Source organism: Heliangelus exortis, chromosome 17 (assembly GCF_036169615.1).
Source record: "Heliangelus exortis chromosome 17, bHelExo1.hap1, whole genome shotgun sequence".
NCBI classification, from domain to species: Eukaryota; Metazoa; Chordata; class Aves; order Apodiformes; family Trochilidae; genus Heliangelus; species Heliangelus exortis.
The window spans coordinates 10522898-10548911 of record NC_092438.1 but is presented as its reverse complement, the minus strand read 5'-3'; the positions used below and the strand labels follow the sequence as shown (position 1 = coordinate 10548911).

The window sequence follows — 26014 nt, the reverse complement described above, 5'->3', positions numbered from 1 at the left end:
GGCAGCTGATGGCATTTGTTTTCAGGTGAAGTGCCCCGAGTTTGGGTGCAAGGCCCAGTGCCCCCCCAAAAGGAATCTGCACCCCCAAAAGGAATCTGCACCCCCAGTAACTGGCTTTTCCCCCCCTCTCTTCAGGTGGATGTGACAGCCATGGCGCGGCTCTTCGGCTACGTGGACGTGACTGACTCTGGCTTCATTGCTGCTGCCCTCTCCATTGCTTTCAATCCACTCTTCTGGAATGTGGTAAGAGTCACCCACGTGCTGGCCACCCCCCATATCTTTAGCCTTCCTTTGCCTGCTACAGGGGGATGGCCTTTGAGCCACACCGGAGGAAAAACCTCTTTTGGGGTGGAGTGCTGAGCCAGGGGAGCGAATGGTGCTCAGTTACTGGGTGTTAGAAGTGGGTGAGCAGGGAGCTGTGCTGCAGGGAGAGCTCCTGGGGCTGAGGGTGCCTGTGGTGGGTGTCACAGAGGAGCTGGAGTCGGTGTGAAATGCAGAAAGAGTCTGGAACTGAGCTTGGGAGAGGGGAGCAGAGCAATCAAACCTGTCCTTCAGACACTTTCCACCCCAGTAGCTGGGCACTGGTTACTACTGGGACTGAGCATAAATGGCTTCGACCCCCAGTGAGGGAGTTGCACTGGAGACACTGCCCTCTGCTTCCCCTTGGAATATGTTGGCAGTGGGTTGTGTGGATGGCTGGAAGCAAAACCAGTCAGCCAGAAGTTAACCTGAAGAAAAACCCCCTCTATCATATTGCTAAATCTTGGCAAAGAGCTGCAGAACTGGCAGCAGGAGAGGGGGATACCTGTGCACAGGGGATGCTCAGTGTCACTGTGGGTGCCATAGCATTTCAGAGCTGAGACTGGAAGAGTCTCCAGTGCCCTTTACCAGTGCAGTTCACTCCTCCCTTCAAGAGCATCAGGAATCATTGCCAGCCCCACTGCGGAGTGTTGCAGAGCCAGTGTGCCAAGAGGGGGGCCCAGGTGGGCTGTGAGATGACTCCCACCCCACAGCACCCTCAGCAGCACAGGAGAGGTGTGGGGTGAAACCTTCTCCCCACGAGCCCTTGTGGGAACAGGATGTCATCTCAACCAACATTCCCCAAACTCCCTGCAGGGATTCTCACCCTGGGGAAGTCTTCTTAAAAAGGTCTTATTTTTCCAGAGGGGGAGGACTCAGCTCTCTCTGAGCATGGGGGCTCTTGAGATTGTCTCATGCTGGGCTTTGGAAATGTGAGGCTCTCCTGGCTCTGAGTCACTTTGGAAACCTCCGTTGGAGCTCTTTGTTGCAGCCTCCCTAATTTTTCATGCAACTCCTTATTAAAAAGCCTCACGGTGTCTGAAATCCGAACTGGAATATGCCACGTTTATTTCCACTGTGGAGTCATCATGTAGCATAAAAGAATCAATGAACAAGAAGATTCAGGATGTGGTCTCTGGGGGGAGAGACCAGCTCCAGAGAGAAGCTGCATAAAAGGCAACGAAAAAAGTATTTTTTTAGCAGCTGCTGCTGTGCCTGCGACTCGTGGAACGCCCACAGCTTGGGAAATAGCGTTGCTTTGTGGATCAAGAGTTTGGCTGCTGTTAAAGGACAGGGAAAGCTGATGTAACAGCGGGAAATTCACTGCTCTGCGTTGCTGTTGTCCCCTTTCAGTGTCTGAAGAACGTTGCCGTTGGCAGCAGGTGGCACTGCAAGCAAGACCTGCAGGGCCAGCGCCTGGGAGCAGAAGGCATCTCTGCAAGGGTTTGCAGGGAGCAACCTGAGCTGGTGTGTTGGTGGAAAGCTCTGGGGAGGTGAGCCTGGCTCTGGATGTTTCCCCGGCTGGAATGGCTCTCGCAGTCCGTGTGCCCCTATCCATACGCTTGCTCAGCCCAGGTCCCCAAGCATCTCCCTGGTGTTTTCAGGCTCTTCCCCTCCCAGTGTAGGACTCACAGCTGGAAGGCTTCTGCAGGGAGGCTGTGGGACCTGTAGCCACGAGCAGACCCCCTCTCTCAGGTGCATTTTAGCAAGACTGGCCCCAGCCATCCCTGGATTTTCCCTGGCCTGCTTCCTTTACCTCCTGCCCATCCTCTTTTCCATGTGATCAGTGCCTGCACCTAGCCAGCAGCTCTTCTTTCTTTCTCTGCACCCCTGCACAGGCTCCTTTTGTCTTTTGCTATTTGGGTTCCTTCCCAGAAGCAGAAATGACTTCTGCATCTGAATTACTTTGGGCTCACAGGAGCTTTAGTGGAAAGGCTGGGCTTCCACACAGTGCCAAGCGCTCTCCGTGCTTAAAAAGTAACGTAGGACCCTGATCAAATCCCCTCCTGTGCATGAAATTCCTGATTTGGGTAGAAATTGGGTGGGGAGGCATTGATTTAGTTCAGTGTCTTAATTTCCCCTTTCTGCTGAGCTCTGGCCAGGTCTGCCTCTTGCAAAGTTTGGCGCCGGGTTGTCCTTGTCATGCGGCGCCTCTGAATAAATCTGTGATGGAGAAAGCCCAGCTCCATGCAGTGCTCAGCTGGTGGAGAGGCACATCTCCAGGCCTTGAAGCATTTACCCTGGTAAGCACCAGACATGTTTCTTTAGAGCAAAATCTGCAGGGTCTGGGGCTGAAGAGCAAACTCCAAAGGCTGTCAGGGAGTGTGGCTCTGGAGAAAACCCTGATGCTTGCTGAGTCGATTTATATCCTTTGGTTAAGAGAAGCAATTTGGAGGACCAGAGCCTAAGTGGAGCAATTTGCAGGACTCCAGCTGGGCTGTGCTGATGCTCCCTCTGGTTCTCCACAGGGGACAAAAACTCTCCAAAACCAGCCCCAGGACTCCCAGTTCCCACTCTCCTCCCTGCAGGCATGTGCTGGGGGGTTCAATTATTGTTACCCCAGCATCTCTCCCTGTGTTACCCCATCAAACCCCAGGCTCACACTCTATCTTGTGCTTCCCTCCCTCGGTGCAAATTAAAATCCCACTCCTTTCCAGACAACCTCCAGTTTATGTTATCAATGGCACAGCTTAGATGTGTTCCTGCACTATTCTCTGCTTTTTTTTTTTTTTTTCCTATTTTTTTCCTCTCTCCTCTTTGTGCTGTCTCTGCTTTCCCACCCGCTGTGGCTGTTATGAAAGGCACTGCTGGGAGCTGTGGTCCCACACGAGGCAGGTGAAGTTTTGAGAGGCAGCAGCAGAACTGTTTTGGGGATAAAGTCACTTAAAATTTCCCAAGAGTGTTCAAGGTGGCTGAGAGACCCGAGTTGCAGCAGGGCTGCTGAGGGGCACCTGGCGAGGAGAAGGTGTGGCACTGGAGCCCTGCTGTAAAATGTTAATGAGGTCAGAGCAGTAGAAACTTCAATAAATCCCATCTGTGTTTGGAAAGCTGCAGAACGAGGGGAGAAACTTCCCATCCCTTGGTAACTAGGGAAAGTATTAAATAACAACTCCTCAGGGACAAGCATTTTCAAGCCAGGAGAAGGAGATAACCTGCAGGCAGGAGGCTTTAAAGAGCTCACTGAGGCTTGGCACACAAGGAGTTTCTAGAAAGCTGGACAGTTTCTGTCACTTTCAGTAGCAAACAGGCAAGTGGCATAGCCCTGAGCCAGGTAGTCTGACGTCTGTCACCACGCAAGTGGGTTTCAAGTGGGGACCATATCCATCAGCAATCCTTTTCTTGATTTGAGCCTCTTAAAAATTTATGGCTGGCGTCATGGCCAGATTTAGAAATGGCACATCTTCAACTGCCACTCAAGAGCTTCCTTCTCCTGTCACCTCCTGTGACCCCCTCAGGACACTCCTGCATCTCACAGGAATCTGCAGGGCAAAACCTCAGATGTCACAGGTAGGAACAGGCTCAGTGTGATTTGGCATGATTTTAAAGAAAATAGAGGCCATTAGACAAGTGTGATTTTATTCTTCAAGGTTGCAGCTTTGCCTGCTGAGGGTAACCAGATCTCTGTTCTAGACTTCTGTCAAGTGTTTGAACTGCATGAGGTTTTGATTAAAGAAGTAGTTGCACAGGGACCTGGGCTAACAACGCCTGGCTCCTGATGGATGTGTATCTCTTGGTTCATTTATTTTTAATTTCCCATCCTCTTATCCTTTGGAGACTGGAATAATCTGCCAAGTGGATAAGAAGTGCTTGTGCCAGCTGTGAGGGGGGTGTTTTGCAGGCACTGGCAGCCCCGTTTCACCTACCTCTGACCACTTCTTGCTAAACTCGGAGGAAGGTGCCTGGCCCAAAACCTCCCCACACTGCTGGGAAGCAGCCAGGAGCTCGGGAGCTGTCAGGATACAGAACTCAATGAGCCAAGCTTCCAGAAACCTTCTAGGGGCAGGAGAAGAATGCCTGGTGCTGGGGGATTTCAGCAGCTCTCACTGTCTTTTTTTATTTTTAGCAAAAGGCATGGAGTGAGCCGTGGCTGGAGGGCAGTGTGTGTTAGCACCTGGGTGGGGAGAGGGAACTGCAGAGTGGGAAATGGCTGTGCCAGGGCTGGAGCAGAGGCAGAGCAGGGAGTGCACCTCCGGGTAGCTGAAGTTTGCAGGGGTGGGAGATGAATGAGTCGGAGTGATTTAATGGTCTTTTCTGACCCTCAAATTTTACAAACCTGCCAGAGCTTTCCTGGGCTCCCCCGTGAACCTCTGCCTGCCTGGAGCTGCAGGCGGGAGCAGACAAACAGCCCTCAACCATCTTCTGAAAAGTGCTTTTAGATCCCGTCGTGGAAGCCAGGGCACAGCAACGATGATTATCTGCTTATAACAGATGCTAGATCAATAGCTGGGCTTCAAGCGACGCTGCAAGGCAATTGACTGCAGAAAGTGTTTCTTTCTTGAGGTAAAGCTGGGCTTGCAGCGAGGCTTGGATTTGCTCTTACATCTCTGGTCTTAAAATGTCACCACCAGCTCTGATGCCTTTCATCCTTTGTGTGGGGAGAGAACACACATTATTCGTAATTGGACTCTCTGCCAGGCAGCAATAGCCGTTTTCGTTTCCTACAATGCCTGAGAAAGAGCGAGAATTTGCTTTTCTTTTCTTTTTCTCCCCCATTTAGTGGCAATTTTATTCCGAGTGACTTGGTAACGCCTCCCGCTCCCCGGGCTTTGCGGCGATGCTGTAACAGTGAGCGGATGGCATCGATTCTCCAGCTGTCTCCTAATGGAGTGAGTGCTGGCTGGGTCTGTAACACTGTGCCTGTTTGCTTCCTAAATTTACCTTTTCCAGCACTGCTGGGAAACTCGTAACAGGCACCAAAACTGGGTCACATCCTCTGGCCTGCCGGCTGGAGTGACACAATTAGGAGCGCTGTCACCTTGAGGGAGAGCCACATCCTTCATCCCAACACCACTTCCCTGCAGCCTCCCAGGTAGGGGTGGTGGTGTTTTCATCTAAATCCTCTTTAAGAAGCTGTGCAGTGTCTTTTTACCATGTCCTTGCAGGCTGAGCTGCCTGAAGCATTGGGGATCATGGAGCCCAGCCTGGCATCTGTGAGCTGAGATGTTTAATCTGTGTGTCAAGCCAGGCAAGGTCTCAGCCCTTGGGGGTTCCCAGCAACTGCCCAGTCCCTGTGCACAGGTACCTGCCAAGGCAGAGTGTGCTGGGGTGGCTGAGCCCTTTGTGTGCCCATTCCTAGAGTGAATTTGGGACCCAGCTAGTGTGCAACCTGCCTGCTCAGCACTTCTCTCAGCCGAGGTCAGGATCTCTCACTTCACAGTCCCCTGTGGATCATGGCCAAGCTGACCTAAAAAACAACCTCCTTTTTTTAGCTTCTGCAGAATGCTTCTCTAGAAACCCAGGGTGTTTGTTGTATATACTGGACTTTTCTTGTTTAGTGTTTTAAAAATAAACTGCAAGCTGCTGGCAGCCCTGCTGGAAGAAGTCTGCACACACACAAAAGATGAAAAAAAAAAATTTAAGCCAATAGTCTTGTTTCCATATGCATCAGAGGATTATCTGCAGACCCTGGAAGTTGGGACAGGCCTTTTCCTCTCTGGCCCACTCCATCCTATCCTGCTAAACATTTTCTCCTGCTGGTAAGGTTCTGCTCAGATGTTAATCTATGTTAATATAAGTTAGTGTACGACCACCTGTATCCCTCAGGACAAGGCAAAAAATGCAGCTGGATGCAAAAAATAAAGTAGTATGACCTAAACAGGAGGGAGGCATGGAAGATGGAGGGTCCTCCCAAGGAGTCCTGGGTTGTGGCAGCATTTGTGCCTAGGGCTGGGATCTGCTGGAGCCCTGAGTAGGGAAAGCTGTTGCCTCCCCTGGGACATGTGCTATCTGGGAGCTGGATGGAGGCTTCCAGTGTTGCCTCTCCCTGCCACAAGCCCAGATGTGAGCTGGGTGTTTTCTTGCTGGTCCATGGCACAGACTGTTTAGCAGAAGCCTGCCCACTTCCCAGAAGGATGGGATCTCCCAAAATAGGGCTGCTTTGACGAAGAAATGCAGAGACACAGAGTCTGCTTGGTGCTCTGGGGAGGGCATTTCTGTGAGATCTGCTGCCCAGTTTCCATCACGATGCAGTTACGTCTCCTGTGTCCCTGGAGGCTTGTGTTGGGGAAGGAGGTGTTGGGGTTTCATCAGGGGGGTGCTGGATCTGGCTTGTGTCAGACTGGTGGCACGCAGAGTTGGAACCCCCAAAAAAATGCTTCCTGGTTTTATTTTCTCCTTGATGAACTCCCAGGGGACACTTGCCTCCGGTTGCTCACGTGGGAGTAGTAAATGGGTAGTAAAGTAGGTTAGTAAATCAGTAAAGCAAAATCTTCCTTCTCTTTTACATCCATATTGTGTCCCAGATGAGATGAGTAGCTGGGAATGGCTCTCAGCAGGAGCATCCCACATCCCTGCTCTCCTGAGTGTGAAGCCAGATAGTTCAGCACCCAGCACAGCAGTGCTTGGTGGGCACCAGCTCCTGGTAGGTATTAGGAGCCTCATCTCAGTTACAGCAATGAGTACCTGCACTCCCCTGGAGCTGCCCACCTGCCTTGACTCCCTTCTATTCCCCTTTCTAGGGCATCCTGACACAGCTTTAAAACCCTTCCCAAGAAGAAGGAGTTGGTTTTTGGAAGCTGGTGTTGATGTATGACATTGATGGGTGACTTGAATGATGGACACAGAGCGTGCCTGGGTGGTGGCTTTGGTTGCAGAGGGACTGTTTGAGCAGGGGGCTCTGATGGCTGAGGGTGGCCCCAGCACTCAGGGCATGGTTTTCCTTTTCCTCACCAAGCCATGTGCATAGAAAGAGCAAGAAAATTAAAAACTTGGTTGTCAGAGAAGCTGGAAGCCCCAGGCTTGTCAACCTGCATGAGGCTTTGTCAAACTTCCCTCATCTCCCAGTGATCATTGGGGTCAGGAAGAGGAAGGCTGTCAGGAGCTCTTGATTTTCTCAAGTGTCATTGAAATCATGAACCTTTGTGGTTCATTACCAAGTCATTTGGATGTGTCAATATCTTTTTCCCCTTTTTATTTCCCTTTCCCATTTTGTTCCTGCTCTTTACTCCAGACCAGGGATGATGCAGCCATGGACTTGTTCTGCAGGTCACAACGTGTGAGCTGCTGCATTGTCTGGCTGAAGGCTTTTCACTCACTGTCTGTGTAGGCACAATCATTTTTTTTGATGTGATCCTTTTTTTTTTTTTTTTTTTTTTTTTTTGTGCTTTTGGGAAGAAAAAAGCAGTCTGTGAGCAGCTCCCACCCCTGAAGTGGGCAAAATGGAGATGGGTTTGGACAATTTTCTTTCAGTGGTGTTGGGGAAGCCTGACCGTCAGGGCTCACAGAACACCTTCATCGCCTCCTTTGTGCAGTGGGAGGTTTGCTCATTATCTGGCTTGTGCTCTGCTTATAAAAGTAAGCTGCTTTTACAGCAAGGAGCTGCCATAAAAGCACAAAGACATTTTCAGGGAAGGAAAATGTATGTGTGCTTTTATGATCCTTTCAGTACTCCTTCTGCCTACTTTTCTCACCTCCTGCCCTTTCTGCAGCATCAGCTCTGTGCCTGTCTGGTCCTCAGTGTGACCACCTCTGGCTCCAGCCTCTCCTTTGCTATAGAAATGCCCTTTTTAGAAACAAGAAGTTGAACATGTTCCTTGTCAGTCTTGTTGGGTGAAGAGGGGCCCCAAATCCTCCCCATATAGTCAGATGTTCCTATTGCTGCCTCCTCCCTCAGAGCTGTTTTTTCTGCAGTGAATCCCACAGCAGATACTCAATCTGCAAAAAAATCCCTGTTCATCCTCCAGTGTGTGCTCGTGGCAGGGCTGGAGTGATCCCAGATCAGATCACCTTGGGGCACACATGCTGTTCCTATTAAAAACCAGATGACCTCAGGCAAGATACCATATTTTTAACTATGAAGCATTCCTCTTAAGTGCCCTTTCCTGTTTATTTTTACCAGGATATTGTTTTAATGACTGTGGAGTTACTCATCTGGTTCCCAAGGCTGGAGAGCAGCAATGAATTAGTTTCATTTTGAGACTTTGTCGTGCAATCATTTTCCAGAGACTGATGCACTTGGAAGCCATTGCCCAACAGAGGACCATTTCTTTCTGGTCTGTACCCGTCAGGCTTTGGTCCCTGATGCAGATGTGTGGGAATTCTTGGCTGGAAGGACTTGCTCAGCCTCCTCCATCCACCTCCATGCAGGGCTCAGAGGCAAATCCATGGAGCAAAAGGCTGTGAGAGGGTTTGAGTGCTGCGTGCCAGGCTGGTCTGTGCATTTCAGCGTTGTGCTTTGAGGCTGCAGAAGAAGGAAGGAGCTCCTCTGGGGTGCAGATCACTGGCTCTGGGGATGATTGATTCTTCACTCAGCTTTTGGGCTACTTTTCTTGCATTGAACAAATACCACAGGACATGTGGTTACACCCATCAGCACCCACAGTGCTACCAACCCCGAGGGGGTTTGATGATGGTATTTAACCCTTCCGACTGTTGTTACTCCTTGTGCCGGGCGGGTTGAACATCTCATCCCTGAGCAGAGGGGAACAGAGCACCCAGCTGCCTGCCTTTCATAAGGATCAAATTGTCCCTCTCTATTGTTGGGCTCTGGGATGACAGCAGCATCACAAACATGTGTGTCCTTGGTGCCGTGGGAAATGTTCCCAGGGGAGGCTTAACACGGAGCATGGAACATGATCCGGCGAGCAGGGAGGGGATGGGAGGCCCTCCAGCCGAAACTGGTGCTCTGCTGAGTGCAGCCAGTACCTCTTTTCCAAGGAACTCTCACTCCTCTGTGAAGGGGTATTGGGTTTCTCTTGCATTTTGTGCTCCACAAGGCACATTTGGTTTTTTTTTCCTCCCCCCCTCCCATCACAGCCCCTGGGGGAGCGATGAGCGAGTACACGCTGTCCAGAGGATGGGTGTGTTGGGAGTCTTTGTTAGCAGACTTATTCCAGAGAATTAAACCCTAATTTCACAAAAGGGCAGCAAGAGAGCATCTACAGCTCTGAGAGCAGCTGAGCTGGTTTGCAAATGGCACAAGAAGTCCTGGTCTGAGGCTGTCAGTCCTGGTCACTGGGGTATTACGACCAAAAGAATGATTGTTGTGTTTCTTCACTATTTAAAACAAAAATTATAAAGTAGTGTACAAGGAAACCAGCCATGTCTCCTCTACCATGCTGTCACTTGTGCCTCCACTTGTTTTGTTTTCAGTTTTAGGCAAGCCTTTAAAATGTTCCTAATCATCTTCCACTTCACTTTTTCACAACCCCACTGCAAAATGTGCCTCTGCAACACCCGTCATTGTTTCTCCCTGAATTAATTGTTGTGTGTAATTACGACCTGCCGCAGGATGCTGTCTTTGCTCTATTTAAAAGAGAGATGCTAATGAAGAACATTGGGTACCATATTACAGGAGAGCAAGGCTCGACTCGCTGGGACGTGTACTTGTTGTACTGTTATTGCCAGCCCGGGCAGAAATGGTGCTTCTGTCTCTCATCAGTCACTGGCTAATGATTGTAATTTTTACTTGCTGAGAAACTCTGGATATAATGGACTTCATTAACAGATACATGAGATGCTACCAGACCTGCATTAGGTGAAGAGAGGAAGAAAACAACCCCTGCGTGGAGGCAATTTTATTATTTATTTGTAGCAATAGGAGTGATCCACAATTAGTGTTGGGTTTGGTGGTGTGGCTAATGAGCTGGGCTGAGCTGGAATCCAAGCAAACCTATTAACAAGAGCAAATGGCATGGACCATGCCCGGGTCTGAAAAGTTATGTTTGATGTGATCAAATACAAACTCCCAGACAGTGCCAGGGTGGCTCAGCTGCCCCTCTGCGTGGGGCTGAGTGGTCATGTGTTGGTGTCTTTGTGTCTCGAGAAGCTTCTGCTTGTTGATCACCCCCAGCCTTTCCCTGTCCCCTTCACTCCTGCCAGCTCCTTCTTACTCATAAGAACTGGAGTTTCTGATTTAATCTTTAAGACAAGAAAGTCAAAGCATTTCCACTGCCGTGGGTCTCACCAGCTTAAGGAATTGCCTGATGTGAAATACCACAGCATCCAGCCCCAATTTTCGGTTGCAGGCAGTGGCACATCTGCGAGGTCAGGGTGTTTGGGGACAGGGTGACAGAGCTGGGTGCTCACATGAATGTGTATCAGAGCTGCAACTAAATGTGGGTGATAAGGGAGAGGAAAAAAAAGCACTTGAATTAGCTGATATCTTCGGTAGAGCTTTGCAATGAATCAGAGGCAGCAAGAAATGTCAGAGTCGTTAGGTGACCTCAATCTCCTTTTACCTGGAGCCAGTGAAGACTTGTCTCTGCTCAGTAAGAGCATATTTCTTACATAGGATGCCCTCACTGAAGGTTGCCCATTTTTATTCCAGCTAGAATAACTGTTTTTTAATCAGCCTGACCTTATTTCAACAGCGAGAGCAATTTGAACCAGAGGTTTTCAGCAGTCATTGGAAAGCTTTGAAGAACAGGAGAGATGCTTTGTGAAGGAGACAGAAAGCTTTGTCCCTGCATTTAAAACCAAACTCAAGGCATTGAAGTAAAATTCAGAGGGACTTGACCTCAGAACTGTGAATCTGCTGGGGATCCAGGGCCTGATTTGGAAATAAGACAACAGAGCGGAGGCACGAAAATAGAAGGGAAGACTTTAAAAAAAGGAGAGAGGTGTTTTGTCTTGTAACGTGGCATTTGTACTGAGTACTGGCTGACAGTGTGGTGCAGCAAAGAGCTTGCCTTTCTAAATAGATGCCAGTTCAAACATCATCAGTGCTATTGTTGGATCACTTTGTCTAAAGATGGGTCTTTTGGGTAGATCGCCTGTTTTGGTAAAGGGGCTGTGAGTGGAACACTTGAGGCACTTTCCCCAGCTTTGCTTCATTCAGTAGTGGATGAGTAAGAGAGTAAAAAAAAAACCAATCAACAAATACAGGATATGAGATGGGTGAGAACAGTCTCATTTACCTGAGAGATTGACATACACCTTTGCCTGCTGTGGACTGCCAGAGCAAAATCAGACCTCTTTCCCTCCGAGAAAATGTTCCAAGTGACAGAAAAGTCTAGAAAATATGAGGTTTGTGATTTTCTGCATGGGAGCTGTGTGCAGTGGGAAGCTGAGTGTGAGCCAAGTCATCTGGGCATGGAAGATGAGGAAGAGAAGTCCAGCAAAACACAGGGGAAAATGCTTTCCTGTCTTGTGCATGAATTGCTCAGATGGCAGCACTTGCCTTCTCTGTGGGCTTTAGGAAAGCCCCAAATCCTTGCACAGGGGCAGCGTCTGCCTTTCCCTGATTTTGTCAGATGATGTTGTTAGGTTTTGTTACTGGATAAGGGGAGCTGGGTGGGTCCTGGCTGCTCCCCATCCCCCCACACAGCCTGTGCTTGGCTGTCCCCACCACATCCCAGCCTGGGGCTGGAAAGATCCTTCCCCATCCCGTGCTACGATCTGGAGAAATCATTATTTCACAAATCCATTTTCCGTGGGCTTTGTTGGCTGGGAATTCAGTTTGGGCTGTGCAGGCTGATTCCCTGCAGCTGGAGCTTGTCTCCCTTCCCCTGCTCAGTCCTGGGCAGCTGCTCATAAAAGCTCCCGTTGCCCACTCTCCAAATTAATTAACACACTTTGTTCTGGGTTACTCAAAATCACCTGCCTTCAGCTTCCAGCTTTTTGGGCATAAATCATGAGCTCCTTGCCTTTAGGAGAAACTGTTCAAATTTTGTGTTGGAAATTGCCAGCAAATCCAACCCATATTCCATGTCATTTTTGTTTTTATTGAAGAGGAGAGGATGTGGCTCATGGAACATCCACGGACCTGGGCTGCCTTGGCAGGCATGTTAAGCAGGGGCTTGTTTTTTTTTTGCAACCAGCTATTGAGATGGTACTTGGACAAATCACATAAACACTATTAGAGAAATGAAATTTATTATCTAACTGCTTATCATGAGTGGATTCAAGGTAAAGACCTGTGTGGAGGTAATCTCAAGGGATGGCCTTGAGGTAAAGTGTACCTGGTCCTTATGAAACCCTTATCTGTTTGCCTGCCAGCTTGCCTTGTTTCCCCAACTCAAGGCTGTTATCTGAGGTGACCTGTGCCATTTCAGTCCAATTACTTTCCCTGGGGATGGATTTGAGGAGATTTAGGTTTTTTAGGCTAAACTAGTACATGGTGGAGGCAGGCTGGGTTTCTTTAACAGTCATCTTTCTGCTTCTTAAGAAGTGAAGCGACTTCATTATTCTCACTCTGTTGAGGTGCTCAGACTGGACCCTGTTTTGACCCTTTTGGTGGTGGTGTTTGTCAGGAAGAGTCACTAGATGAGACACTCCAGCTTGGGTTTTGTCCTCTTACCCTGCTCTTTTGGGCAGTGCAGGCAGTGAGGGTTTGTGGTGCCCATTCATCTCAGCATGGCAGCTCCACAACCAGCCCTTTGGTTTTGGAGAGGAGCCCACCCTGCTTTCTGCTTGTAGATAGTTCTCTTCTTCAACCCCTTGGATATTCTCAGGTTTTTGCAGCCTTTTGTGCTTTCCAAGCCTTTGGTTCCACTGCGTGAGCCTGCAGACATGTGGTTTTTTCCCTCCATGAGGTCTCTGTTCCAGCTGGCTGTTCCATGCTGCAGCAGCCTTGCCTTGCCAGTCTGCTCACTGTCCCAGCTCTCCCAATCCCCACTGCTGTTTCTTTTGGCTGGAAAGAACAACAACCCCCTGATGCACAGCCCATGGAAGGCAATGGAAAACTCTTCCTTGAGTCAAATCAACGCCTTCCTTTCCAAACTGAAAGCCCTTGGCAGACTCAGATGAGCTAAGCTGTCCCTCTTGGCTGAAGCTTGCTGGCAGCTGCTTTTGCCATCATACCACTGGGGAGATAGGAAAAACTAACTGGTGTAGCCTCCTGGGGAGACCTTTCGTGGCTGAGCCAGCCGTTCCCCATCTCTTGGGACATGTGTCAGGACTCTGCCCATCAGGTTGGGGTGCCCAGAGTCTCCAGGCTTCAACAGGAGGCTTTGTCTTGCTCTGGTTCCACATTTATGGGCATGGACTGGCACCCGTTGTCCCCAGTGCCCATTGATCATCAGCAGTCCCTCTCTGGGTGCATCTTTTCTTGGTGCATTAACATAAAAAAGACCCCTGCCCTGCATTGCCTTACAGCTCACATGAAACCATTAGGACAATGCCTGTCTCTTCCAATATCTCTTCAGTGCTTTTAATTGCATGAACTTGAAGCTGCTGCTCGAGTACTTAGTGGGAGAATTTTGCAGGGCTTTAATAATTTGCTAAAAAGCTTTCAGGCTCCATTACTGTCTCGTGGCTCTCAGTAATTGAGTGCTGGTGAGTTGAGAAGCCTTCAGAGGGGTAACTCCATCTCTAGATTGCGTAGTCCAGAGCCACTGTGGCTTTCTCCAGTGCAGGCAGGGAGCAATTAAACACAGTTGAGCTTTTTGGGGTGCTGGCAGGAGCTGGAATCCTGACACCAGCTCCCTTGGGAGCTGGGCTGGCAGGAGGGACAGAAGGTGGTTTCGTGGTCACCCCAAGTGTCGGCTTCTTCTGCCTCTGGAAAATGTCTGGTGGGACAGAGGGGCTGCAGCAGCCAGAGCTGGGTGGGATGAGGGCTGGAGGAAGGCTGGGTGACAGCTCGGATGGGCTGAGGTGATGCTCCCACCCTGCCAAAGGGATGGCAGGCAATGGCACATGGGATTCAGGCTGCTGCATGATCAGCCAGCCCTGGTGTTGGAGTTCAGCTGAGAACTGGTGGCTCACAGCTTGTGTGAGATGGCAGATGCAGGAGGGACTGGTCAGCTAAAGGCTGGAAGATGGAAGACATCCATTGGCTGCCCTGTGCTGGGAATCCCCATGGATGCACGTGCACTGGGAAGGTGACAGGTACCACGGTGGGTGTGAGGATGTCACCACATCCCAGAGCACTGCTGTCTGTCTGCCAAGCCACAGCCACAGGTTAATCCCTCTGGGTTTAGGGCACCCTCCCAGGGCCACTCAGCTTCCAAGTGCTGGCCTCATGCTCACTGGTGGTGCAGGGAAGGGGTTCTGCTGGGAGACACTTCCTATGGCTGCTGCTGCACGGGGAGGGTGACTGCGGGGAGGTGATGGCTAATTGCTGCAGCGAGTCAAGGACTGTTTAAGCAGCTAATTAATTCCTCCTAATCAGCCCTTGATCTGTTGAAAACTGCATGGCATTATCTGCTCTGCTGCAACACCTTGATAATTCCTGTCTGAATGGCCTTCACGGAGAACATATTTAAATAAACTCAATAGAGATTTCAGACAGATAGCAACTATAATTACCAGCTTGTACAAATTAAACCGTGGTTTGTTCTGTTCTTTTTCTCCTGCCTTGCTGCCCAGAGCTCCTGCTAATCATGTTCCTGCTGCCAGTGGCACACTGGTCCCTGGGGCGTTTTCTGCACATGCCTTTGGAAAGGCCTGTGCTGGTTTCCAGTGCTGGGCTGATGCTTCAGATGAGGCTGCACATGGGCTGCTGGTGCTGTTCCTGTACCGTACCAGCGAGCTGTGGTACCAGCTCCAGCACACAGTTGTCCTCAGGACCAGCCCTCCTCAGTGTCCTCACACTTCAGTCTCTCCTGACATTTGTAGTCTCCTGGAAAAGCAGATTTTTTTCTCACCTAGAAGCAGCATGAGCACTCAGGTACTTGCCTGGAGCAGCCACTGGAGCCCTCAGCCTGGCCACGGTGTTCAACCAGCAGCATCAGCACTGTCCCACTGGCACTGCTGGCTGCAGAGGGGCTTGATCACTGTTCTTTAGAAGGGATAAGGTCAGGCTACACTAATTTCCTCCACAATCACTCAAGACAGATACAGAGCCGGGTTTCTCTGGCGTTCAGCAAAGCTCAGCTCGCAGCTGGCCAGTGGATTTGCATTTCCATCACAGCCTGCTCTGCTGTGGCTCCTCTGCCTTGGCTCTGCTCACCCCTGGGAGAGCCACAGGCAGAGTGGGGGTGCTCAGGTGTATCTTTTTCCTCCTTGGCTTTTAGATAAACGTAGTAGCTGCAAGCAGGGTTGTTTTCCAGCATGCAGGCAGTGACAGAGAGCAGAGAATGTCATTACCCTTTAACAAGGATTCCAGAAAGGAAAAATGGATTTTTCAGAGCAGGGTAATTGGTCAATTCCTCTGGTCTCCATGGGTGAAATTAGGGTAGCATCCTGCACTTTCATCACATTATGAGCCATCTGAGGCACTTCTGCAGTGGGAGATGTTCACATTGAGCCACCCAAACCCAGAGTTGGGTTTTCTCCAGCCCCAGTACCCACAGGAGGATGCATGCCCACAGCTGGCCCAGGAGAGGCCAGACTGAAGGATAAAATTTAGAACTTTGCTCAGGTCAGTTTTGTGTGAAGAGGCTTTTTTTCAGTTAGGGTTGAACCATCTGTGCACCCAGGGCTCACCCTTTTGCTCGTGCACCCTCTCAGGACCAGTGTGCAGGCGTACCCTGGGAGTTGATTGTTCTTTCTGTGGGATTTCCATGGAATCTCTGACTTCTGGGTTCCTCAGCAGGCTGCTTCCTAAAACCCACACAATGGGGCAGAATCCTTCTTGCTGGCAGATACTGTCTTCTTCAGATACTGTGGCAATGGGGCTATGTGAGGACATAAACCAGCTGATTAGCATTGAGATGAAAAATGTCCCTTAAACCCTGGGCTTTGGGCTATCTGGTTTCATTCCACATCAGCCAGATATAGAACTGGAATCATGCAAAACAGCACCAAAACAGCACAGTCTCTATTTCAGAGCTGGGGCTGAGCAAATTAAAATGTAGAGTGCTCAAAAGTCAGCTTCCCTGGGTGGCTGACAAAAATAATCTGTTTCCTTGAAACAAACACTAAATATTAATGAGAAGCAATGGTCTGCCATGCACACAGAGCTGGAAAGAGCATTTCCCGTTGCTCAGCTGTGGGGACAGGTCTGTGAGATGAAATTGCTTTTCAGATGGTTATTTGTGGTGCTTCCCGAGGTGGCTGGGAGAGGTTTGCCTGTCCAAGAAAAAAAAAACAGAAAACTCAGAGCATTTCCATTTTTCATCAGGGCAGCCACTGAGGATGAGCGTTGGTGCTTTGATTTTTGTTTACACGCTTACCCGAGTGGCTGGGGAGGTGGCTCAGTTCAGTTATGTAGAAATCAGCCCTGAATTTATGTTGAGAAGGAGACAATTCCTTGGGAACATCAGCTGGCTGTGCCTGCCCCCAACAAGCACCAAAACAGCTGCCAAAAGCAGAACATTGGACCCCAGAGCACTCCTGGGCGTTGCAGCCACATCCGCTCGTTGATTTATTTCAAATAACGAGCATTGGGGGAAACATTAGAAGATTTACAGCCCTCACCAAGTACCCTGCACTGAAAGCAGAAGTCTGGGAGCTTTGGAAAAAGAGTCTTGAATTTTGCTATTGCTTTGACCCTTGGGTGAGTCAGGAAGCTTTGTATTAACTCTGTTTCCCAACTCGGAGGTTGGAAGAAAAATAAACATGCTCTTTTGCCTCCCTCTCCAGCACAAACAGCCATAGCCTGGGGCTTTTTCCCTCCCATGCCGTGCTTACCTGTGGGCAGTGTGGTACCAGCCTTGGCTGGAAGAGCAAACAGCACACCAGGAATAGCCACAACCCTCCCCAGGAGGCTGCTGGTCTCAGCCCTGCTGTGTCCCTCCACATGGCTGTGGAGGATGCTGGAAGCATTTTGCTTCCCTCATGCAGTAAAAAATAACACTTCAGCTCATGATTTTATAAAACCATTAAGCCAGTTGCGTAGCCATGGGTCGAACCAGAGCTAATAGTAGCTAGAAACCACTAAAATTAGAAGATTTGAACCATGCCAGAACTAATTAGCTGTTCAAGGAATAGAACCAGAACCGGAACAAATGAATTGTTGCAGAAAGATCGCGGTGGGGCTTGGTGGGTGCTGCCACTTCCAGCCCCATGCTGGCTCAGGATGACTCTGTCGAGCTCAGGAAGGAGCCTGGGGTCCCATCTGAAGGCTGTGACAGATAAATAAAAGTTGGCATCTCGGTCTCAGGTGGGGAGTCAGCAGCAGCAGGAGCTGGGGCTGTGCTGGGAGTGATCCCAAACTCAGCCAAACCAGCTGCTGCCTTGAAGGGCTCAGAAATGTGTCCCCTGGCCCCCCTGCTGCCCAGATGTGGCTTTTTCTAAAGGTGAAGGTAATTCCAAGGCTGCCTCAATGTCTCTCCTCTGATCCCAGCAGTGCTGCCTTCCCTTTCAGCTTCAGCTCTGCCTGATGTGTTTTGTGAAGCTCTCCAAACGAGCCAGGAGCTGCCATCCATGCAGATGCCACCAGAAAAATGTGAATTAGGAAGGGAATTAGGAAGTTGGTACAGTAACTGGCACATGGCTGGTTTTTTCCATCTGTGACTCACTCACCTATGTGGTCACTTCTTTTAACTTCCCAAAGGTGGTAACTCACCCTATATGTTTCTTTCTCTCCCAGCACTCAGCCAGCAGCTCCCATTTTAGCAGCAGCATGACGCAGAGTGTTTTAAATTCAATTTAGAATACAAACTATTTATACCAGCCAGAAAAAAAGGCAGCGAAGCAGCTCTTTCTGTCATGAGTGGATTTGTAATTTCAGAGCAATCATTGCATAACTAATTGAATCAGCTCTCAGCATGTGAAATCAGTGCCCTGCTTATCAGAGTTTTCCATCTCTCTCCCCTCCCCAAGCCAGCAATCCCCCTCTGCCAGCAGCACTTTGTGCTTCTCCAGCAGCCTCGGGAAGAAAGCAGGACCTGCAAAGCTGCCTTTTGCTCCTCAAATCAAACCAATAAATGACCAAATGCATCCAGAGCAGATGAAGAGCTGAGCTGCAGGTGCCTCCCAAAAGCTGCCCAGGCTCCATGCGAGGGACTGAAGTGCACTCAAAGCTAATGAAGTGCCAGCCATGTCTGAGAAGCAAATTAGTGGTGAGATGTTCTGCTGACTCCCACCCACCTCATTGCCCAGGCGTGCTCTGCATGGCTTGAATTTAGGGTCTGATCCAAACCCCAAGCTTGGCACCTGAAAATGAAGCCTAAAAGAGGTGATGAACACAGTGACAGCTTTCTGAGGGATAGAAGGAAGGTAGGAGATAGAGTAGCTCTAAGGATTTTCATTGGCTTGGAAGTGAAGGTCCTGGGGTAGATGGAGTCCTGCAGATTTTGGGAGTATCTCCATCCTGTGAGGTGTTTTGGGCAGGGGTTCATCAGCTTCTAAAGAACATGGAATTTCAGACTACAGCCAGAGAAAAGTGTGCTGTAAAGGATGCTGATGGTTTTCTGGAGATGCTGCCTGTGCCCATGGGAGATCTGGGCTGTCTGACATGCTGGATGGCCTTGAGATAGCTGTGCAGAGATGGGTGAGGACTGCAGATGAGCCCTTAATGACTGTAATTGCTGAGTGCTAATGAAGGCTGGCTGGCTCAGCCTATATAAGTGGAAGCAGTTCCCTAGGTCCAGCTGGTGGGGCTGAGCTGAGGGGACTTGGGAGGACCACTTGCAAACCCTTCTGGAAGTGAGCATAGAAGGATTATTCCTGCCAGGTATGATCCTTGTGGCGGGATGTAGGACATGATAGAGTCCAGAAAATTACAGAAACATAGAATGGATTGGGTTGGAAGGGAACTTTAAAGATCCTTTACCCCAACCTCCTGACAATGGACAGGGGCATCTTCAACTAGGTCAGTTTTTTCAGAGCCCCAACCTAACCTTGAATGTTTCCAGGGAAGGGACACTTATGATCTCTCTGTGCAACCTGGGCCAGTGTCCCACCAGCCTCATTGTAGAAAATTTCTTCTTTTTCTCTAATCTAAATCTCCCCTCTTTTAGTTTAGAACCATTAGCCCTTGTCCCATCACTACAGACTAAAAGGTTTGTCCTTCTCTGGGTGTCCCCATGGCCTGTCTCCTACTCAGGGATTTGTTTTCCTTCCAGGAGAGCAACACTAGAGTGCAACATGCAGGGGTTTTGTTGGCTGTGGTGGCTTGGGGACCACCAAATGAGCTGCTTTGTTTTCTGTTGTCTCTTCAGGTAGCCAGATGGGAGCACAAAACTCAAGCCCTCAGCCAAATCTTCGGCTCTCCACGTGCTGCCTGCTACTGTCTGGGTGCCATTATCCTGTTCCTTAATGGTGTGAGGAGTCACTGGTAAGGAACAAACCCCTCTGCTATGCAGCCATGCAAAGAAATGCCCCTGCAGGGTTGGGGGGGATGAGGGATATTTACTCTGCAGCACTGGATCCAGCCCCAGCCTCTTGTTTGTGTGTGGTTGGATAACTTCAGGCAGCAGCAGGTTTACTCCTGGAGTTGCCACAAAGATGAGGGACAGAGCAGCCTGGCCAAAATCATCAGAGCTGACTGCCATTGAGTGTGGCAGCTTTCCTTGCTCTGCTTCTTGGGGGTGCTTGCCAGCCCAGGTGAAGGGAAGGTTGTTTGCACAGGATGGATCATAAGCAAGAGCAGTTTTAAAAAAAATTTTTATTTTCTCTTTAAAGTTATAAACACAATTAAACCTGTTTTTAAGAAGCTGCAGCTTCCTGTGTGGAAGAGGAGGATTATATGTGCACTTAGCAAGCAGTCTCTCTAAACTCTTAACTGTAATCTCTTTAAATACCACCTGTGCTAGCTAATAGTATTGTCTGCCTGATACATCATACACCATGGGAATATGTCCTTTGACATTCTGAGTGCAGCAGAGAGGTTTACAGCAGCAGATTTCCTCAATGCCAGCAATTTATCTGTGATCTGGTAGGCTTTATCTTCAGTGCTGCTTGGAGAGAGACTCTCTTACTGAATTCCCAGATTCAATTATGCCAGGGTCAGAGCTAATGGGTTGTTTAGTACTTGGGGTAATTTCCCAGGTGCAGAGATCTCAGGTTGGAATTCACATATGTATTTAAGAGCTTTGCCTTCCTGGAAGTGACACCAAGATCTGCCCTCGTCCTTCTGCATTTCTCCCAGCTGCTGCTTATTGCAGAAACTGTAAGAAAACTTGCAATGAATGGGGCTGTAATTGAATGCAGGCAATGCAGAGGGCATGAGCATGCTCTGCTGATGTCTCAGTGACACAGCAGGCTTGAATTTCACTTGGGAATGTCTCGACAGCCTCTTGCACAAATGACACAGTCACTTGTTGTCTGGGAAGCAGTGCATAGCCTTGTCTCTGCCTTTAATTAGAACCACAGCTGATGGAGGGATAGTCTCTGTTCCTAGTGGTCCTGTTGGCTTCTGGTTCAGTGAAGCAGGGATGGGGAACTGCTGGGAGCACCACGGAGACTTCATCTGCCCCAGCACTGTGATTTTCCCCTGCCAGTGCTGGCATAGCTGGCTGTGCTGGCTCTGCCCTATGTCATGAGTTTCAGTGCTGTGGGGCTTGTGGGTGGCTCTGCCTGCAAAGACTGTGAGCTGGGCCCAAAAGGAAACAGTAAGGTCAAGCCCAGTAAGGGCTGGAAAAGCCCTGTTTGGACCTTGGGTTTAGAGGAGAGGCTCTAGAAGATAGGGCAGCATGCCCCCAGCAGAACACAGGTGAGAGATCAGCCCACCCTGATGGGAAAAGGCAGTTTCAGATGCTTGCAGTGTGAAGCTTATTTTGCCCTGGTGTTTCAATATGGTTGGCTTATTCCCTTGCCTTTCCTTGGGGATGAATTTGGCTTGAGTGATGGCTACCAGGCTCTGGAGGCTGTTAAGCAAGAAAAGCTCCTACCTGTGGGAGTGATGAGATGATTTCTGGGTGGTCATCAGAGCAGCAATTGCTGGAGAGACTCTTTGCCTCCATTCCCAGCTCAGTGTGCTCTCCAGGGCTGGCTGGGGCTTATTGCTCAAGCCTGGAGAGGTATTAATGTTTCAGAAGGATTCATCCTGCCCTTTGCATAAAAATATTGTCCAGGTCCAAGCTGGGGTTTGGTTGGTCAGGGAAGAGTTTGTGAGTCACACAACTCATCAGGGTGGCCAGCGATGTCGGGAGGGACATGTCTCGTCTGCTCTGGCTGGTTTGCTTTTCTCTTGATTTTATTTTCTGAGTCACTCCTGCCCAAGTGTTGGGGTGAAAGCAGACTTCTCACTCCCCAGCCCTGCAGAGGCAATCCAGCAGCAGAGCCTGAGCTGTGCTTCGTGCTGGAGTTGCTTGGGCAGGGCATGCAAGCTGCTGATAGAAGGGGAAAGGCAGCCTCGGGGGTCCTTCCACCTCCGGTGCTGTAATCCAGCCTTTCAAACTCCTCTCTGCATTCTTTGGGGACTTTTTCTGTGGGCGGGGGAGAGCGATTGAAGAGCCCACGGGATGTCTCTTTTGTTTTTTTAAAAACCCTCCTTCCTTTTTCCCAGCTGGGCTTTTGAAAGGCTCCAAGCTGGGGGCGGAAGAGGGGAGGGCAGATCAGACAGAAACTTTGGGAGTGGGTTGGGATTTTGGTTGAAAGGAGAGAGGAGCTGAGCTGTGAGGCTGCTCCACCACCCACCCCATGCAGGGCTCTGCCATGGTCCTGTTCCTGGTTCAGCACCGTGATGTCCTCATGCAAACTTTGCTCTGAAGGGACACCTTGGGTGGAAAAAGAGGAATATCTCCCACTCATATTAGCAATCAGGTGCTTCCCAACTCTGAGCTTCATTATAAGCCTTGTTTGGCTTCTGAGAAGCAATCCTGGGTGACCTGTGACCAGGGGGGCACCTGCTTAGTCGACTGCACAAGACAAGCATCCTTAATTTCTTTGGTGCAATGATTATTTTCATTACAGCCCTGTTCTTTCTGCAAGAAGCAGGGAAGTTCCATCACTGAGACTCTTATCTGCCAAAAACAATTCCTGAACCTTTGAACTGTCAGCACTCTGTGGGTTACCCCAGTGGTTTATGACTGTTATCTGTGTGACATGGGACATGACAACCTTGGCTGTCCTCCAGGCTTCCAGCCAGTGTCACTTTCTCCTGCCCTACCATGTTGCTGAGATCTTTCCCTCATTGCAGCAGCTCTACAATGAGCCATCTCTGCTGCTTCCAAGCCCTCCTGCCCTCCCTTTTGCACACCCTGGCAAACTTCCCCCTGCCCTGAGATGGGTTTTGTATATGAGGAGCTTCTGAATTTCCCACCTTAAGGGACTTGGAGTGTTTGAGCAGTAAAGGTAACACCCAGATGCACATCCTGCATGGTTTGCATATCACAGGATGATGAATGGTTTGGATTGGAAGGGACTTTCAGAGGTCACCTAATCCACCCTGAGGGTGCCCAGGGCTGTGGTGCCTCCGGTGGAAGTGAGCCCTGGAGATGCTGAGGGAGAGCAGCACCTTTGGCAATGTGCTCCTACTGCTGTGAAGTCCTTTATGGATGCCACCTGCTGGGTATTGTCTCCAGCATGGCTGGGCTTCTTGCTTGGAGCTGATTCTTCCAAGAAAATCCACCCTGGGATGGGATTTTGCACAGGGAAGGGATTGTTTGTCATTGCCTGGGAGTTCTTCTTGCCTTTATGCTCAGTGCTCTTTATTTTTGTGAGCTTGTGCCATGAACAAGCATGGTGTAAATGATATCAATCTGACAACCACGTAGCCTTTTGTGCAGAAACGACCAATTTTGATGCTGGGAATTGAGTGTGTCCTGAAGGAGCCACTGACTCCTCTAAGCAATGTTGCCAGGAATCTGATGGCTGGCTGGGAAAAGCCCCAGGCAGCCCCAGCACCTCGTGTCCCTGCTGGCGTGGCTGCTGGGCATTGTGATGAGAAAACCAGGTAGCTGAGATGCAAGGCAGGGGGAGAGCCAGCCACAGCCCCCAACTGACCTAAATAACACATACTCTGTAGCTGGCAGAAAAGCAAAGTCATTATTGGCAGAAGAAGCTGTGAAGATGATGATTGGGCTAACAACTGCTGGTGGTCTCTGCAGGATGGTTTTAGTGTCATTGCTGGAGCTTTTTTCAAAAGAACAAGATCTTTTGTTGTAATATGTGCTGCTGGGCACCCCCGAACAGTTTTAGCCCCGTTGCCTCCTTTTGCTGTAGAGGAACAAAACCTCAGGTGTGTGAAGGACAGACAGATGTCCCCTATGGGACAGCAATCCCAGACCCTGGCTGCCTGCCCCACTGCTGCTTGCCCAGCTGCTGGCCCAATTCTCCCCCAATTGCATTTGCCAGCCCCAATTTCTAGGCTAGTATTTGGGATCAGGTGAAGGGAGCACTGCTGGGCTGCTCCCAGCAATGACCCAGTTTGCTGGATGAGTTCTTTGCCCTCCTTTGTGAAAAAGGGATTACAAAATACTCTTGCTGTGGACCTCTGAAAGAGTCCCAGAGACCTAAAAATCTCAGTTTTTGCTTAGTACGATGTTTTCAAGTTTGCTTCATGCAGCCTTTGGGGGTATGTTTTGGGGTTGGTAAGTTTTCTGGTGTTGCAATCACTGTTGTCTGGTTGGATGAATCAGTGCCTGTTTGTGCCAACTTGGTCCTGTGTCCCTGTGAGAGGACCAGCAGCTGATTTCCCTCACTCCTGGTTTCTTCTGCAAGCCCACTGCGTGACATCTCCATCCCCATGCTTCATTAGCATTTTGAGTAGTTTTCCAGTTCATGTTGTAGACCAAAAGAGAGTGGATTCAGACTCTAAGGGAGCAATTTTTACCATGAATGTGGTGAAACACTGGCTCAGGTTGTCCAGAGGGCTTTGAGATGCCCTATCCCTGGAAATATTCAAGGTGAGGTGAGAGCAGCTGGAGCTAGTTGAAAATGTCCCTGCTCTCTGCAGGGGTGTTGGACTTGATGCTCTTTAAAGGTCCTTTCCATTCCAAACCCTTCCAAGATTCCCATAAAAAAAGTGCAGTGGGAGCTGAGTGTCTGAGCAAGCTCTGGTTTGGGGAGGATGAAGCAGAATGTGACCCCTGCCTTGGCCTCCCCATGCAAAACCCCACCATGGCCTCTCCCCAGAAGTTGGCAGAATCCAGAGCATGGATGGATTTAGTTCTTTTTCCCTACTGGGATGGAAAACCAGGTGCCTGTAGTGTCATGCTTCACCCTGGCATGTGTGGAAAAATGTCTGGGGAGGTCCCATTTTCTCAGTTCCCATTTGCCAAAACTGGGGGCACCTTCCAGGCCCCCCTGATGGCCAAGGTCCTTGTGACAGCAGCAGGCTATGTGGGTAAAGTAGGTCGCAGCCCACCCAGCCCTCCCCTGCACTGGCACAAGGGATGCTCCTCACCATGGCAATCGCTCTGCTCAGCACATAAAAGCAGTTCCAGGTACTGGGACAAAGAGTGGCTTTAATTGGTGTCCTCTTGGGTGTCGAGCTGGGCCACTGCCTTGTTGTGCAGCCAGAAATAAATTCTGTAACCAACGTGATTCAAGAGCACATGGTGGAAGGGACTGGTTTCATGACAGACTGGTTGTACAATGAGCTCCCTTAGCAAGGGAGATGGAAGACACCTTGTCCTCCCTCTGCCAGGGAGGAGGAGGAGGCTCCCCCCATCACTAAGGAGCAGTCACGGGTGGCAGAATAATTGACGACTTCGTGCTGCTTGTCATGGCCCAGCATCATAAATGCTTAAAAGGTTTATTTACCAATTCTGAAAACTCCTGTGCGCATCATGTTTAATGCAAATAGAGAGTGTGTTTAGGAAGATATAAAACATTACTAGAGGGAAAGGCAGTCCATTATCTCCGTGCAAACACCTCCTTTTCTAGCTGTAAGCCAAACAGCAGGGGACCAAGCGAGACATGCTGATGAGGATAACTAATGCTGGCCTATCCAACCATGAAAAGGAAGGATGGGATCATCTGGAACAGGGGAGATGGCTTTGCCAAAACAAACCACGTCAGGTGCCAGTTGCAAAACTTGGAGGCTGTTTCACAGTTCGTATTCTTGAAGCCACCTTTGTTGTTCTCCTGCTCCAAGGCCAAGTCAGGTCACTCAGCATAGGATAGAGGAGCCTCAAGGACATAAGAGATCATGAACACAGTTCATCTGGAGCAGGCAGCAGCTTCTGTGCTTCAGCTGTCTCTCTTTCTGCTCTCCAGCCCCTTTGCTGAGTGCTGGGATCCAGGCAGGTTCCAGCTCAGTGCAGTTCTCCCATCCCAGTATAAACCTTATTAAAACAGGCTCCAAGGAAAAGAGAAAATATCATCCAGGTCCCTAAACTATGGGGTTTAAGAATCTTGGACTTTCCTTGCTGCCTGTAACTTGCCATCTCATCTTTGAGCCTTTGAAAGGTGTTTCCAGCTGCTTGTCCATCAGCCAGCCAGGCTGGATTGTCTCTCACAGCTTTCATTTGGGCAACAGAGAAAATATTTGCAGAGCTTGGGCAAACTGGACATCAGGGGAAAAAAAACTACCCCAAGCCCTGCAGGTGATGTCATGGAAGCACTTTCCTAGATGAGGAGCCTGGGAGTATGGGCAGGAGCAGCTTTTCTGGCCTGGCCCTGGCCCTGGCAGGCAGCATGGCTGGAATTTGCAGGAGAGCTGTTATTCTACTTGAATTCCAGCCTCCAGGGTGCTCATTAAAAAAAGTCTCCAAGTTTCCTACCTCATGTGTCAGCAACATGTGGAGAAGCAGTGTGTACGGCTCTGCGGGTGTCTTATCTCCTCTTGCTTTTATTAATGGGAATTTTTTTTTTTAATCGTGGTGTTGTCCCCTTCACAGTC

At 49.6% G+C, this 26014-nt stretch overlaps 1 protein-coding gene across 10 annotated transcripts in view; it reads left to right on the top strand.

Moving 5' to 3' along the window:
* The window catches only part of PEMT (phosphatidylethanolamine N-methyltransferase), a 40463-nt gene that overhangs the window by 2721 nt on the left and 11728 nt on the right, over positions 1-26014 (top strand). For 5 of the 10 annotated variants that reach the window (XR_011729180.1, XM_071760400.1, XM_071760397.1 and 2 more), the window contains exons 2-3: positions 136-243; positions 1654-1793. Coding sequence is in view for 8 of the 10 variants with exons in the window: in XM_071760397.1 (XP_071616498.1) it covers positions 136-243; positions 1654-1793 (248 nt within the window). In the remaining 2 variants the exon portion in view is untranslated. Of the gene's footprint in view, positions 1-135; positions 244-1653; positions 1794-19445; positions 19562-26014 lie in introns of all 10 variants that reach the window. The other 5 variants (XR_011729181.1, XM_071760402.1, XM_071760404.1 and 2 more) reach the window with 1 other exon arrangement.